Source organism: Mchenga conophoros, linkage group LG11, assembly GCF_057382185.1.
Source record: "Mchenga conophoros isolate Kocher_MC1m ecotype Shallow Benthic linkage group LG11, M_conophoros_male_GT1.1, whole genome shotgun sequence".
NCBI classification, from domain to species: Eukaryota; Metazoa; Chordata; class Actinopteri; order Cichliformes; family Cichlidae; genus Mchenga; species Mchenga conophoros.
Window position 1 is genome coordinate 25182820 of NC_140536.1, and position 16491 is coordinate 25199310.

Here is a 16491-nt window from a genome sequence, read left to right on the forward strand (position 1 = left end):
AAAGGTTTAAAAGGGTAATGTCCACAGTTTATTTGTTTATTTATTTGTTTGAATTCAACATATTTTATTAAAGTAATTGAGCTTGAACACAGAAAAAACTGAATCAAATAATCATAAAATCAAATCACTTGCACTATACTGAAGTCTAATCTACTCTGAGCTAATGCCGGTTTCCAACACTAATGATCGGGTGAAGGAGAGAGATGAGGGTGTGCACGGCCACTGGTGCTCTTATCCCTGTTCTTTGTGATACAATCCAACAGGAAAGCAGTCAAACCCTTGGACATTAGCCAAGTTAACGTTCACAAATATATACACACAGAGGAACTCTGAGCCCCAATGTCAGCATTAGCACAAACATGCCACTTCATACCAAATCTCAGTGTGAGGTCAGGTGTTAGTCTCATTCCATTATTCTGGCTATATTTTCTTACTCATTACTATTAAACTTATACTTAAGACTAACTATTAACAAAATCACACCCCAATAACTCTGTTATTACACTTTGTATTTAATCATAAAAAGGCTGGATGTTGAAACCTTTTACTTCTATTTTGTATGAGCCAGGATTCTCAACAGCTGATAGTGACAGGTATCGTTTTATGGAGCAAAAAACTTAAGAGCGCATATTTTATAAATAATACCAACAATTACAAATGCAGACCTTTAATAGTAATAAGTAATCCTTTATTTATAATGCATAGCAATATAAAAATAGTAACATATGAAAATATTACAATGGGCACAGATGAATTTGTATCAAAAACAGCAACCAAGCCAAAGTAATGAATAACACACATAAATAACAACTGCTTGAGAGACCAAACAATTTCTTTTCATCTGTTCCTTGGCAGAAAGTTAAGACAGCTATTCAGCTTTAGGTTTCAATAAACAGAAGTAATGGATGCAGTCCCTTTGAAATGTCACACAAAAGTCTACTTGTGCATATACTTAGCTTTAACTCTTCTCTTTTTTGTTTTGTATTCCAAAAGGTTTTCATTTTCTCCAGAGGATGTCTCTCTTTCAGTGGTTATCGACTGTTCACATTCATTTTCACAGACTGTTGGAATGTCGATGCTGGCCGAACGTTTCTTGCTAGAATACAATGGCCTAATTTTGCGTGCATTATCTGTCGTCTTTATTTCGTACTGGCATATACTTTTGCCTACTTGTTTTGTTTTTAAGACATTTGTATGCAGTTCATCTATCATTGCAGTAATACCCTCTGGAATGAATGCCCACTGTTTAACTGTGTCTAAAACAGCATTTAGTTTTCCAACTGCATCTTCTGTGCATTTTTTGTCTGTGCTTTCAACTACAGGAGTGTCATTCAAAGTTGATAGAGGACTTTTCAGAGAGTTTTTCATTTGTTTAAAATGGCTACAAGCCACCTTCAGGCAAGCACATGTGTTATAGTGAGAGAACGTACAACAAGTGCACTGAAGTGTTTCAGCCGATGCAAAAAAACACAGATTTCCAAACAAACTTGGCATTTTTATCACTTTCAAGTCCTCACAGTGTACAAAGTAATGCCTTTCTTTCACTGCAATTCTTGCCAAGGTCTGTTTCCATGTTTGGATAGATGTCATTGTCAGCCTCTGCTAATTTTGCAAGTAACACTAGATGCTTGCAAAGAAGTCCTCGTAAGCCATATGTACAGTTGCAGTAGGACTCAACAGGGCAGACATCATACACTATGTCTTCTCTTGACTCAGATGGGACTTGATATGCATTAACTCCATGGCTGTTCTTGACTGTAATTTTAAGAGCCCAACCACTTTCCATCAGTCTTGAAGCAGAGTCTGAAACTTGAGACAAGGTGTCAGCAAACCTGTTTTTCATGCGGCCCACATCTTGCAGGGTTTTTATGACTGAGAAGTAGTCGTCGGCCTTCCCTAGGAGCACTTCAATCAGATCATCCAGACGCCTATTCTTGTAGCCAGATAAAAACTGGCATTTCAGGCGGTGGAAAAATCTGAAAAACAGTTATTTGAAATGATTAGTAACTGTAATTGAAGGAATTTAAAGTTTTAATCAAGACTGTATTATTTTTTTAAAAATTGGAATACCTATTGCACATGTCTTTTATAAAGGAATGCTCTGTGCCGGTTTAGCTGATTTAGGCAAATCCACCTACTCTGTTTTTTGTTGTGATAACATAAAAAACGCTGCTAGAATTTAAAGGATTTGCCTAAAACCTGTTCTGGCAATGACATGACGAACCTACTCAGTTTAGCCTCTTGGATTAAAGCATAATATCTTTTTTTCAGCAATACAATTGAATGAGGTCAAAATAATAAATCATACCTTTCAATCACATTGTTTGTTTCAGAACGAGCGTGACTGAAGCGACGGCCGTAGTCACACCACATGTGGCCAATGCCTTCCCAGTGCTTCTGAAAATACTGGCACACCAAAGGGTATTGCTTAAATGTCTGGCAGAACTCTGCTGATGTGGCTTTAAAGTCGTCCTCCTAAGAAAATTGGATGCAACAGAATATATTTCAATCCATTTAACAGACCTATTGAAATCTTTAATATTATGTATTGAAGCCCTTTTCCTTTTATTGAATAACATTAAGAATTTTAAGTTATTAATAATATGTCGTGTTTTTGTATTAAGAAGCAATTATTTCTTCCCTTACAATGGCTAAGAAGGAACACTAAACCTATAAGCATATTTGGTTTCAGCATCTGTCTGTGAAAGAATCCCACTCACAAGTTCTACTGCACAGTGGGTGACACAATGATGTTCTGCACAGCTTAAGTACTTGTTTTGATAAGCAAGATAAGAAGCCAGTTTTAGAAATTGTTTCAAAAATCTATTTTGTATCTCTCTGTAACTTTTTTTAGCAACTGAAAGTTATTATGCTCTTAGTGTAATCAAGAAATCAAAATGTGAAATAGACAAATTACACTTACAGATGTGCAAGCTTTCAGCTTACAAAAGAAAGAAATGATTTCATTTCTCTTTTGGGTGTTAGAAAGCCCATGGACCCCGGACTCTGATTTTGAAAGCCATCGATTAACAGCCTGTGAATGTAAGAGAAAAAAGTTAATCTGGAGAGAGAGACAGAGGAGCAGCTGTACAAAAAGCATAAAAGAAAGCTGACGTCCAAAAATAACTTTGTCACTCACTGGACAAGAGGACCTGTGCATTACAGAAATCAACCAGGCAAACATATTTTTAAATGTCAAAAAGAGCTTTGGGAAGCAGCCACCAGAAGATGAGTGCACTGTGGTCTTAAATGGATGGACATAGTCACTCAACATTTTATCCCTTTATATTCATTAACCTGAGTAGGTGAATATCACAATGAGGCAAATCATAACAACAGGACCCTGTTGTAAAAATGTGTTTCAGGTGCATCTTAGACAACGTGAAAAGAAAACAATGTGGTTTACCTGCAAGACATGGTACCAGCATAGAAGGATAGCTGACTCTGGAAAAACCTTCTGCAAAGCATTTATTTCCGCAAAGTCTTTGTCAACCATAAATGCTCTACAGAAAAAAAGAAAACACTAAATGAGATTAAACAGTATGAAAATGTTTTTGCTATCTCAAAGCACCACTTCAATGCCAAATTAAACATTTCAACTCACAAGTAGATATATAAAATACTGCATACAGCCTATAGGAATAACTTTAACAACTGGAAAGGAAAGTTTTTTGCAGCCCATGCTGCAGCTATAGCATTAGATTCTGGCATGTTATAACTTTTTTGAAAAGGAATTATTTCAAAATTAATAGCTGTCAATGTATTATTTACCTCGGGGAAGTTGGGAAATGCTCACAAACTATTCCAAGAACAGTTTCCAGGGTTTTCTGACTTTCGTTGCTGACAATAGCATAGGCCACAGGGACTCCATGCCCATGATCATCTCTTACAACAAGTGTGAATAAGGGAAATGAATACTGGTTAACGCAGTGCGTGGTGTCAACAAATACTAACTGTTTTGCATAGTTCTCCATGTTTGATTTCATTACAGGTGTCTGCAAAACAATCATTAGTTCTTGGTCAGATGTGTATGGTTGATAGAAGAGAACATGTTCTTGATGTTTTCCATTAAGTAAGGTATGTACACATTGACTGTCTCCACAGTTAAAGTGCTTCTTCCTCATCATGCAGGTTCTAACACTGTCAATGTCACGTGGTGTGACAAAATGCTCTCTGTTGTGAAGATCTCTGTGTCCATGTTCTTTGGCCCATTTATGACATTTGGTTAGTACGATGGCTGGCTTAGTTCCAAGGGAAAGCAGTTCCTCAATCTTCCTCCTCAAATCACTGGAAATATTGTTGAAATGTGCGTCTTTTGGGTCCGAAGGATCATGCCCATCATGCTTATCATATGTACGCTGCACGATGACTGTGTGGTCTTTCCAACATTTGAGTACTTTAAATGAAACATAGGCCTTACAGCCCACTGCTCTGTAGCTGTTTCGACTTTTTTCCCCAGCTCTGATGCAGTTGAATTTGTAATAGTCTCTTTTCCTGTCTTTACCTGAGGCAACATTTAAACATTTATAATGTCCATGAAGGGTTAATGAGTTCAATTTTTCTAACACAACACTGAATGGGTCCTCCTGGCATTGTGACACATGCACACAAAGTTGTGTGTCTTTTCCAGTTCTTTTTTTTTTCGTCATTCAGAACACTTCTTCTAATTATGTCGTCCATTTCTGGTGGAAAAATAACGAAGGTTTAATTAGTCAATATTCATTAATTCATTTTAACTTGTTTTGGGGTTTTTTGCAATACAATGTAAATATTAAATATAATATATATATATATATATATATATATATATATATATATATATATATATATATATATATAATAATATAAAACAAACAGGGGCTAAAAGAAGCTAAACTTTCATATGGTATGTCTCTGGCAACTTTAACATGATGTCCCAGGGACAACATCTACACGATGTCCCAGGGCAACTTCTACATGATGTCCCAGGGACAACATTTACGCGATGTCCCAGGGACAACATTTACGCGATGTCCCAGGACAAATTTGTAAATTTCTGGATTACTGTTAATCTCCATAGAATCAAGAACTCATGTCCAGTTTCACAGCTATGGACCAGTTAATGTTTCCAGGTGATAGTTTGATTCATAGATTCAGCACACAACCATAAGTCTAGGCCTTTTAGTCCAGATTCTCTTCACTTATGTTTGTAAAATGATCAGGGAAGCTACTGCAATTTTGCCTGACCCAACCCCCGGGCCACGAAACACCCAAAAAGTTGGGGAACGCTGGTCTAGAGAACACTGGTTAGCTAATGCTGTTGTCAAGTAGCCTATCGCTAGCAAACAAACAGCAAGCCAAGTGAGGAACATATGTATAATGCTTACCGTTTATTAAAGGAAAGTATCCTAAATTGACTTCAAATTCGGCGGACAGGCGGCGGTTTTTCGCTTCTTCACTTGTATTTCGAAATACTCGAAGGCGGGTATTTCGAAGTCGCAAAGGAATGACGTCACAAGAAGGTGATTGGTCACTTGCAATATTGAACCTGGAACAACATTAATTATGATGATGTGGGAACAATGCTGACACGAGGAAATCAGATCGTCCGAACCACTTCATGAACCAGTCACGTGGTACAGCCGGGCAGCGAGGCTTCGGACGTCATCATTTTCAGCTCCTCCCATAAATGAAGCAAGCCTCGATACGCGCTTCGCGGAAACGCCCCCTCCAAAAACTAAACACTCCTTGAGATTTATTCGCACGCTGCAGTTAAGGTTTTTGTTGCTCTTCATTTAAAGCTCTTGCTAACAACTCAAAGAGCGGCTGCTGACCCCAGGATGACCTCCAGAAAAGTTGTGGAGTTGTTCTACGATGTAGTTTCTCCGTATTCATGGCTTGGTTTCGAGGTTTGTGCCGTCTTGATGTGCACCACAGCATCAGATCGGTTTGTTTAGGAGATGCGCAAATATCTCATGTGTTTGCAGGTCATGTGCCGCTACAGAAACGTTTGGAACATCGACCTCAAACTGCGCCCTGCGTTTCTGGGTGGCATCATGCACGGAGCGGGTCAGTAAAGATCAAGACAGGCACCTGTAAACCTGCTGCAGGACACGCTGCACGGTCAAATCCGGGTGCGCACTGACTCTGTTTGCTCTCACATTTCTCTTTCTTGACAGGCAACAAGCCTCCTGGTTTGGTTCCTAACAAGTTCGGGTACATGACAAAAGATCTCAACCGCTTGGCAGAATACTTCAGTGTCCCCTTGCAGTTGCCTGCTGACCCCTTTGAGGTCATGGTCCAGAAAGGTACAAGCAGAATCAGCTCTATAATGTCTATTGATTGGACTATTAGACCCAAGCTATTTGACCCTATTAGACCTTATTTGACCCCTAAAGACATTTTAACTGAAGCAATGACGCTTGATTTTGACAGAAGTTCCACATTTAAAGAAAAACATAAGTGTCTACTACTTTTTGTTGTTTTTTTAAGGGGGGGAAACATGCAACTAAAACAGATTATCTTCAGATATGGGAAACTGAACTCTACTATTCTTAACTCCCAAAAGTTTGGGTAAGTGATAATGTCGTAGTCATGACTTGTGACATGGTGTTAAAGCAACACAAAGCAAATTTAATTTAATACTTTAAAACACTTGGCTGTGGCAAAACAAGCTGTAAGCACAACACAATATACACTTGACACTTTATTAGGTACATCTCACCAGTACCAGATAGGACCCGCGTGTGCTTTGAGAACTGCCTTAATTCATAAGAATTCCTCAAAGATTTTGGTCCATGTTGATCACACAGCTGCTGCACATCCATGACGTGAGTCTCCAGTTACGCAACATCTTAAAGGTGCTCTATTGGATGACGTCTGATGACATTTCAAGAAACCAGACAAAACCAGCTCTGGTAACAAGAAGATATTTTCCCCCAGAGAACTACCGCTGTCATATTTTCTTTTTTTTTAGACCATTCTCTGTAAATCCCAGAAGATCAGCAGTTTGTGAAATACTCAGACCAGTCTGGGACCAAAAACCATGCCACATTTTAAGTCACTTAAATCACCTTATTTCCCTATTCAAATGCTCAGTGTGAACTTCAGCAAGTTGTCTTAATCATGTCCACGTGTCTAAATGCATTGAATTTCTGCCATGTGATTGGCTGAATCAATATTTGCAATGAATGTGTGTACCTAAGAAAGTTTACTTCCCTTTTTATAGAGAGCCAACAATTCCAAATACTGTTGTATGGTTCATAAGAAACCCTCCTTCAAAATTTTTAATGATTTTCACCAAAGATCGAATAAAGAACTGCAGATTAAGAGATTTACTGAAATATTAGGCTTGAGATGTGACATCTCATGATTTTGTCAATAGTGGTTCAGGTAACAGATGCATGTTAGTGCCCTTTTTTTTTTTTTTTTCTTCTTCTAGGCAGCTTGGCTGCAATGCGATTTGTGGCAGCAGTGCAAGAAAAAGAAAAGGATGGAGAGAAGGTGGTGAATGTGTCCCGTGAGCTGTGGAGAAGAATCTGGAGTGAAGACAAAGACATCACTGAACCTGCGTCGCTGTCTGAGGTGCAGACTCTTTAACATCCTGGCTGCATTTAAAACAAAATTAAGAAGCACAATTTAATTTTGAGACTTTTTGTGTTTTTGCAGGCAGCAGTGAAAGCTGGATTGTCTGAAAGTGAGATAAAAGAACTGTTGGCCATGTCCACCTCAACGCAGGTCAAAGAGAAGCTTAAAAGCACAACACAGGCAGCTCTTGATTATGGGGTCAGTTGTCCTTCAGCTCCTCTTGTAGATCTAGCAAAGTGAAAAACAAACAAACCATCAGCTATAACCCAAATCTCTCCTCCTAAATCCTTGTCAGGCTTTTGGTTTCCCCATGATTGTGTGTCATGTTGATGGAAAGCCAGAGATGTTCTTTGGATCTGACAGATTTGAGCTCATGGCCCACTGCATCGGTGAGAATACGATTCTACCATCTCTACAAATTTACTATCAAACTGGCTCAAGTAAATGGAATAAAATGACACCTTAACTTGTAGTCAGTGAAAGACTTTGCATACTTTTGGCTCTTTTAGTAATTCTTTATAGCTGAATATTGAATCGATATTAAGGAATCAATTGTCACTTATTTTTTGAACTTGTTGCTCTCTAACAATTAAAGTTATTCTAGTTTTGTTTTTATTGTAAATCACCTATGATTTCAAAATTACAAAAACAAACAAAAAGGTGTTTGGCACTCTGGCAGTGGCACTACTTTTCCTTCTTATTGTTGGCAGTTTCTTATTCAGTCACATTTTGTTCTCTGTTTCAGGAGAGAAATGGCTGGGACCTCAACCCAGCAAATCAGCTGCCAAGCTGTAAAATGAAACCTGTTTTCATCTAAAGACGATTTGCTCACAGTTTTGATTTGTCATTAAGTTCCATCTTTCATTTTTCTGGAATTAAAATCCCAGTTTTCCAAGTTGTGAAAGGCTCTGTCAGTGGCAGTAACAAGTTTCCAAACTGGTACTGTTGAGATATGCGTATACATATGACTTTTTTTTTAATGTTAGTCATAAAAAACCCTAATAACAACAACAACGACGAATGTGGGTGTAGATTTGGTCACATGATGTGTGTCTACCAGGATCAACCAGTGTTCACAGACCTCAGTGCTCATATTTTGACATATCATGTAATCTACTGCTAGTATTGTGATTAATGCATCATACAATTGTGCTGCTAATTATGTGCCTAATAAAAGCCTTTGAAATACAAGAAAAGTATTTTTGGCAGCTTGTACTAAACCTTAGTATTATTCTTATTATTATTATTATCATTATTATTATTATTGTTATTGTTACAGTAATATTCATGGTCCCAGCTGATACTTTTTTTTTCTCTGCCAGTGCTGACATTTGTGATTTTTTTTTTTTTTTTTTTTTTTTTTTTTTTAAATGTCTTCTAACTGCCAGCTGGTCAGTTGGCCCATTATTTCCATTCATGACTGAAATATTGACCCGTTTTCTTCCACTTTACCAATTCAGAGTTGCAGTGGGGCCGGTACACCCTGGACCAATATATCATCCTCAGGATGATATCTAACATATATATCATCCTGAGTGTTAATATATTGTTAAGTGCTAATTTGGTTAAACCAGGAGGAGTCATAGTTTATGAGGCTGTACATCTTAGTTTAATCTCAAGTGGGCTGAAGCAGTAAAACTATGGTAATGATAACCTAAAAAACATCCCTCTAAAATGTTCATAGTTAACATATTTAAAAAAAAACAATAATAATGAGTCATTATTCATTAAATGTACATTACAATTTACATTTAAGAGTGAATCATTCAAGGCACCAAAACCTTCATATGTAAAGTTTTTGTAACAGAGCAAAAGTGTTTTCTGCCTTTATGATCTCGTCTAAATATAAAAATACTTCTCATATATTTTCTTTCCTGTTTAGTAGTCCTGGCATCAAATTACAACACCATAAAAAGGCTTTTCATTTAAATTATTAACAGCTAATGACTTTACAGTAATTTGAACTGGAATATCTGATGGACCGTTTCTGGCCCTTGTGCCACAGGTTTGAAACACCTGTCCTGACGGAAAGTTCAGACGTTCTTAGAAAGACGAGATGAGATTTTTGTCACCTCGCTGAGAACTACTACATCATTATTAATTAATCCATCGATCCCTTTGTAACCCATCATTCACAGCAAGCAGGTTTTGAATTTCAACCCTTTCACAGGTAGGCAAGCAGAGGCCTTCATATCCTCCCTCAGTTGAACTGCATTCAGGTATTAATGTTGGAGAGGATGTGGCTTTTTGTTTGTTTTAGATTTGTGTGAGATTACTGACCTGTTGTGGGCGTAAATATCCTCTCTTTTCCTGGTCTGGGTAAGAACGGGATGTGGAAATGGATAAATGCATTAAATGTTTGTTATGTCACAAATGTATGATGCCACAACATAAAGTGGAAAGAAAGACGCTACAGTATACTGAAATACTGCACTTGCTGTTGTGCAAATAGCTGAAATCACTTCGACAGCACTGGCGCAGTGTCTACAGTGCCGTGCCCCTTTGATTGTATGCCTCGCCTCAAACGGCAGGGCAGCTCGGCTGTTAAACTCCTGAATAAAATCAAATGATTCATGCATAAAGTTCAGTTCAATTCATTTTTAATTATATAACACCAAATCACAACAACAGTCGCTTCAAAGTGCTTTATATCGTAAGGTAGAGACCCTATAATAACGCAGAGAAAACCCCCAACAATCAAGCGACTCCCCTACAGATGAGCACTTGGCAACAGTTGGAAGGAAAAACTCCCCTTTAACAGGAAGAAACCTCCAGCAGAAGCAGGCAGCCATCTGCTGTGATCAGTTGGGAGTTTAAGTGCTGAAGACGGGACAAAAGACACACTGAGTGGAGAGCCAGCGATTAATGTGTGGTGTGTGAGCACATAGTGTATCGTAAAGTAACACAAGTCTGTGTGTGTTCAGCATTTCTAATGTTTAGCTTGAACTACGTGTTTTCTTGACAATAACTGTAATATTGCAAACATCAAGTATTGCTGTCATATGAATAATTACTTGTAAATATACTGTAAGTAACCGTGTCTTTGTACAGTGAAGGTTACAGACTCTCCTTCTACCCCCTACATTAAAATTTTAGGTGTAAATATTTTGCACTAAACACAAAAAAAAGAATCTGTTATGTGGTTGCTGTGAATTCTTTGGACCAAGATAATCTTTTCACTAGAGATGGCAGAGCTTGTTATACCAGTTCTGAGCAAAAGACTACCAAACACGTTTAACAAAGGGCCAGCGACTGAAACAAAATTACAAGGAGCAGCAGTACCAGTTTCCTTACACAAAGACGAGGAAGGCAAGGGTCACGAGTCACTGCTGTACTTCAGGGAAAAGCACATTACAGAATGTGGTAGAGCACATCAGCACACTCTGAGGAGGAGGGAGGTGGAAAGGAGGAAGAAGGAAGGAGTAAATAGGAGAAGGATATGGTGAAGCAGGTGAGGGTGGAGTTAAGAAAACACAGAAGGCTGAACGAAGAGTAGCAGAGAGCGCATTGATCCCCTGAGCCTGACAAATCACCTGAGAACAACAAGACAATGAAGCTCTGAACAGCCCAGCTGAGCCCGGACTCTTCAGCAGGGAAGATGTATGAAAAGTGCCTGACCGCAATAACAGGATTTCACTTTTGATTATTTCTCGTTTGGCTGTTAAGAGTAAACTGCAGGTGGTGAGGTAAGGCTTTGACCCCTATTTTTCTTCTGTCTGTTTGTAACACATGACCTGTCCTTGTGGCAGCATGTAGGAAGAGTGAGCTGATTAATGCACGCTATGTTAACTTTATGAAAGCGGCTGTAGTGTGGTTGGAGCCTTTTAGTGATTTTTATGACATAATGTATTATTTTTAGTCTGGGTGAATGAGCCGGTGCTGTTTTGCCAATCATGTTTGGCCTTTGGGCGTGTAGTGCATCACTGGAACTAATGTGATGAAAAAATGCAGGTAAACAGGTTTGGAGCTCTTGGCTGTGACGTAAAAGCGTGCTCATGAAGATGAGCTTCTATGAATTTAGACATAAATCATTAGGACTGCTTTGTTAGGCTTTCTTTGATATACATCTTTGATTAAAGTAGTCCAAAAGCCTCCGTGACAAAAATAAAGGTGCTAGACTTTAACTCTGACGGGCTGTTTATGTTTATGACTAGTTTGTAGCAGGAGGGAAATGCTCCGTATACCTCACAGATAGCAATACGACATTTGACGTTTCTGGTCTCAGTTACCTGTTTGCTCAGATGCCTCCTCGTACTGATTACCTGTAAGAGTCACATTACTATTAACAGATTCTGTTGCAGGAACAACAGGCCTGTCAGGCAATACATTCTAATTTGACTACTTCATCCATAACAAAGAAATCAATGGTTTTCCTACTGAGAAAATATCTGGACAACTTTTAAGTGTATGAAAGCACTAAAAACCTCCTCAGTATGAAGTCTGGTTGTGTGAGCTTCTTGCATCTCTTCATCGCTTTTTATTTTCTTTTAAATATGTGACAGGATGTCTTCAGTATCAGCTGCAGACTCTCAGTGCAAAACTGGAGACGCTATCTGTGGTAAGTTTTGTGGCTACTTCTGCTCACTAAACAGGTCTGACCATTTATGGGGCTTGACGAGCCTAACCCTTGTTAGAGAGACGTCTTCTGTCTTCGCCTGAAGATAGAAGATAAACTCTGCACGTCAGCTGAGCAAAAATATTAGCATAGACTGCATAACCACATCTGCCTCTTTAAGTACTTTGAATCTAAAGACGGACGTTTCCTTGTGTACATTCCCTGTTTGCAGAGATCCGAGTGTACGAACAGGAGGTGATCGTCGTGCCCGTCTTCCTGTTGGCCAGCTTTCTGATAACTCTGGTCTTCATTTTACTGCTGCGCTTCTGTCCAGAGAAGGTCGATCGTATCCGTCCAAAGTCAAAGGTCACTACCAGGAGGATACTGCATGGCATTGATGGTAAGAACACAAAAAAGAATGAAGTTGACTCTTGTTGTGATTTGGGGCTGCATAAATAAAATTGAATTGATTGAATGTTTTTTGTGATATTGGTAGTTTAAGTCAAATTTGTGGCCTGTATTTGCTTGTTCATGAAACAACATTATATAAAATTTAATCTAAATGAACAAAAATAATACAATAATAATATTTTAAGCTTTTGTGTCCTTTTAATTTTGTTCACTTCTGTGAGACGTGCAAATTTTAATTGTTTTTCTGGAACTGTTTAATTTATTTAACTCATATAAGCAAACACGAACATTTAATAAATGGTTTGTAACACACTGTAATGTTGTGTTAGGCAGATGTAACTTCAGGTGAAGGAGTTTACAAATACTGTGCATTAATAAGTACTGAAAAAATCCTTATATAAGCAACTACTACAATTTTATGTGTTCAAAACCACATGCATGTTTCTGCTTCTCAACTTTTTATAAATGTTAAATAACATGACTTGAAATAGTGTCTAGGTTATGGTCTCATTTACTCCCTGTGTTTTCATACGAGCCTCTATTCTCTCTGCAGCTCCATCAGGTATCAATGTTCTGGAGCATGAAAGCATTGCTTTGGACATGCCCAATTCCTACTCTACCTTCCAGTCCCCGCACACCTACCTCAATAAAGCATTTTCCAATTCTGTGGAGACACTCCCTCAACATCCCAGCCCACCGCCACAGGAGATTTTCAAGCCCACTTTCACTCTCCCGCCGCAGCCCAGAGAGCTGCCCCGCCAGAGGCTCCCCGAGTCCTTCAACCTGGTCACGCCTCTCTCTGGCACCTTCTCCCTGCGCACAGACTCCTCCGTGTCCATCTACAGGGCCCGTATGGAAAACAGGAATGTGGTACTGCGAGTGCTAAATGGTGAGATTTTCACCGAGGTTTGTCTGTGAGTTTTGCAGATCTCATTTGGTTTTCAGTGCAAGATTCAGCATTTTCTTTTTCTCTCGTTGGCAGACTCGGCTAATGCCACAGAAAGGCACAACTTCCTGGGCTTTGCTTCCTTCCTGGCCCAGCTCGGACCACATCCCTTCCTGCCTGAGCTCCTAGGTGTGGTGTCACTGCGAGCTCCCCTGGTTACAGTTGTGGAAGAACTGGAAAACAGAGACCTGCTCAGCTTCTTGTGGAGATGCAGAGAGGTAGGGAGATACATTTTTAATGAGCTTCAAAGATGCAGCGTGTGCTACATTGATTCTCCTTCAAGTATGATAAAATCTAAATGTAAATCTCCAAATCGAGATGTAAAAGAAGAATTATTTAGACATTTTTGTGACTGCCTTTCCAGGACAATGGGGATCCGCCATGTGAAATGACAGAGAGACGAATATTTACCATGGCAAACCAGGTGGCCAGTGCACTGGTTAGTATACAAATATACTGTATTTTCATTGGCTCTTTTTTAATGCTTGAGGGCAGTCTTTTAATATTTATAGGAACTGCACATGCTCATCTGGTTAATCTTGACTTCGCTGTCATGTTGCCCGATCAGGCGTTCCTTCACAGCAAAGATCTTCTCCATGGAAACATCCGTGCCCGTAGTGTACTGATCAGTAAGATGTTCACAGCCAAGCTTTGGGGCCTGCATGGAGTCTATACACGAAAGAACCAAGGAGCCACGCAGAGGGAGGATCCGAGCATGAAGAAATGGCAGGCACCAGAGGTGCTAGCCAAGAGGCCTGCCAGTGAGAAAAGCGACGTGTGAGTTCTTGTTAGATCTCATTTGAGCCTAATTTTATGTGTCACGTCTATAAAAGATGTCTTGGTGCTGTTTACCTTAATATCCTCTGATAGAGATGTTGCTACATGAAATGTGTAGTCTACAAGCTTGTTATTAAACTCCTGGAAGAAAGACTGTAACATCAGTTGCTTTTGTCTGTCCCTTTTTAGCTGGTCCTTTGGTATCTTATTGTATGAAATGACAACTTTGGGTAAGTTCAATTCTTACTTTTTAGAATATACTCGTAACTTTAAAAATTATTAATGAATACATCTTTCAAGAGTTGAATAATAGAACAATTTGAATTAGCTGTTAGACATGTCTCTGTACTTTTTACTCTGGGTTCCTGTGTGCAGATGGACTCAGTGTTTTAAAAACAATACATTTGTGTGACAGTAATTTTGGATTTTAAAAGGATTTTTGTGCCGGTGTTGATCCTTAATCTGTAAATTATTTAATTCGATAGAGTTACCTAAGAAAGTCATGCAAACCGTTAGAATTTACTGTATTTTAACATTGCAAAGTAACACTTGTGTACTTATTTCTATGCAGTCACATGAAACTTTGCTCAGTTCAGATTAATTTATCCACTGCTCTTCTAAAGTCTTACCACAGCATTTCAGTCAGATTGAGGTCATTTGAGCAATTCTGTTGTTTTAGCTATCAGATTGATGGCCTCATATTTGACTCTAGAATACTTTGGTATACAGAGGACTTCACAGTTAACTCAGTGTTTGATTTGACCAAACATCTCCACTTTAGTCTCTTTGCTCCAGAAGTCTTGTGGTTTCTTCAAATGCAGCTTTGCAAATCCAAGTCATGCTGCCGTGTTCTTTTCAGAGAGAAGAGGTTCTCTCCTGGCAAGCCTTCCAAACAAGTCGTACTTGTGCAGTCTTTTTCTAATTGTACTGTCATTAACTTCACAAGCTTCTCTGAGCTTTGCACAGTCCGGCCTCACTGACTCCTGGCAGCTGTCTTGAATGTTTTCCATGTGAATCACGGACTTCAAATTGTTTGAAAATAGCCTTTCAATTCCTCCAAGATTGATGGACAGCACCAGTTTCTTCTTTTAGATCATTACTGGTATCTTTTCCCAGACTGCTACTTACCATCTTAATTCCTATGGAAAGAGTAAGGGTGGACTTGGTTTTTTTCACAGGATTGCATCAAAGAGTTTTCACATTTACGCTATAATGTATCTACTAATTTCTCTTGCGTTTGTCCAGGTGAAGCTCCGTTTGCAGAGATCCCGGCTAATGAGCTTCTGCAGTTTCATCAGCGAGGAAAAAATCTTAAAAAACCATCAAACTGCTCCAACACACTGTGAGTGTCCACTGCAATACTCCAGAAACGCCAAACATGAAGCGCTACACTTCCTCTCGTTAATCACCGCAAAAGTCAGATAAATTTCTTCATCTCTTCTTCGCACAGGTACACGATCATTAAAGGTTGCTGCCAGTGGAAGGATCAAGAAAGACCCACTCTGGCAGAAGTGCGCAAGAAGCTGGCTTCAGGAGAGAAGGCGGCCTCTGACAAGGTCATCAAGGCATCTGGGACAGTTAACATTGAGCAATACCTTCAAGAAGCTGGATACGGCGAAGCCAACAGCTACACTGTTTTCTGATTGCAGTTATCCTCAGCAAAAGCACTTTTACGAAACAAAAAAATGACGTTCAGATGCAATACAATAGCTCAAAACTCTGGGTATGATCACTCTGGGAATTGAAATTGCTCCTTTTTCCTTCTTTCAACAGTTAACTTTGGGAAACATTAGGTTGTTTTTTTTTTTTTTTTTCCCCAAATTTCATTCATGTGTCTTGCCTTTCCCAATGTCTCTAATGTTCAGTTGGAGAAATAAAACCTCCGACTCGACATTTGGACCCGTAAACCTGACCGACGTACAGCTTCAACCTGAACCTGTGCTAAATACTGTCCATACATGATGGTTTGCTAATTTTGTTTGAAGATGCCAATGTATGTTCCAATATATATATTTGCCACATTTTTTCATGATTTCGTATCAGACATAAGTGTGGAAATGAAGGACCCATCAATGTAATTTTGCTATTATTTCCATTGTAAATTATGTTTACTGATCAAGTTCAGTTTATGTGAACATGAAAATCTGTTTACATGAACTCAAATGTGAATAAAATAAAGATGACCTTATTTTTCCATGCGGCTTTCATTAAGTGGAGGAGATAAAAACAAAAACAC

General features: G+C 38.9%; 3 protein-coding genes across 5 annotated transcripts; 2 read left to right on the forward strand and 1 right to left on the reverse strand.

Moving 5' to 3' along the window:
- Positions 1-662: 662 nt before the first annotated feature.
- Positions 663-5593, reverse strand: LOC146564209 (uncharacterized). 3 transcript variants are annotated; one of them, XM_085291803.1, is made up of 6 exons: positions 5367-5593; positions 3772-4682; positions 3407-3503; positions 2924-3034; positions 2309-2475; positions 663-1976 (listed from the first exon to the last, which is right to left on the reverse strand). In XM_085291803.1, exons 2-6 carry the CDS (start codon positions 4647-4649, stop codon positions 1514-1516), a joined length of 1716 nt encoding a protein of 571 aa, XP_085147929.1. In that variant the 5' UTR covers positions 4650-4682; positions 5367-5593; the 3' UTR covers positions 663-1513. The 3 variants fall into 3 exon arrangements, with proteins under 3 accessions (XP_085147929.1, XP_085147931.1, XP_085147930.1); XM_085291805.1 differs by lacking the exon at positions 3772-4682 and having other exon boundaries at positions 5367-5568; XM_085291804.1 differs by lacking the exon at positions 5367-5593 and having other exon boundaries at positions 3605-3914.
- A 114-nt stretch (positions 5594-5707) lies between these two features.
- LOC146564210 (glutathione S-transferase kappa 1-like) lies at positions 5708-8762 on the forward strand. The gene is made up of 7 exons (XM_085291815.1): positions 5708-5888; positions 5967-6048; positions 6159-6287; positions 7421-7563; positions 7648-7764; positions 7862-7955; positions 8312-8762. Exons 1-7 carry the CDS (start codon positions 5820-5822, stop codon positions 8359-8361), a joined length of 684 nt encoding a protein of 227 aa, XP_085147941.1. The 5' UTR covers positions 5708-5819; the 3' UTR covers positions 8362-8762.
- Positions 8763-10897: 2135 nt separating this feature from the next.
- On the forward strand, positions 10898-16461 carry styk1b (STY kinase 1b). The gene is made up of 10 exons (XM_085291818.1): positions 10898-11252; positions 12069-12124; positions 12354-12521; positions 13086-13421; positions 13515-13696; positions 13843-13917; positions 14047-14255; positions 14445-14485; positions 15501-15597; positions 15706-16461. The coding sequence occupies exons 2-10, from the start codon at positions 12070-12072 to the stop codon at positions 15896-15898; spliced, it is 1356 nt and encodes a 451-aa protein (XP_085147944.1). The 5' UTR covers positions 10898-11252; position 12069; the 3' UTR covers positions 15899-16461.
- The last annotated feature ends 30 nt before the right edge of the window (positions 16462-16491 follow it).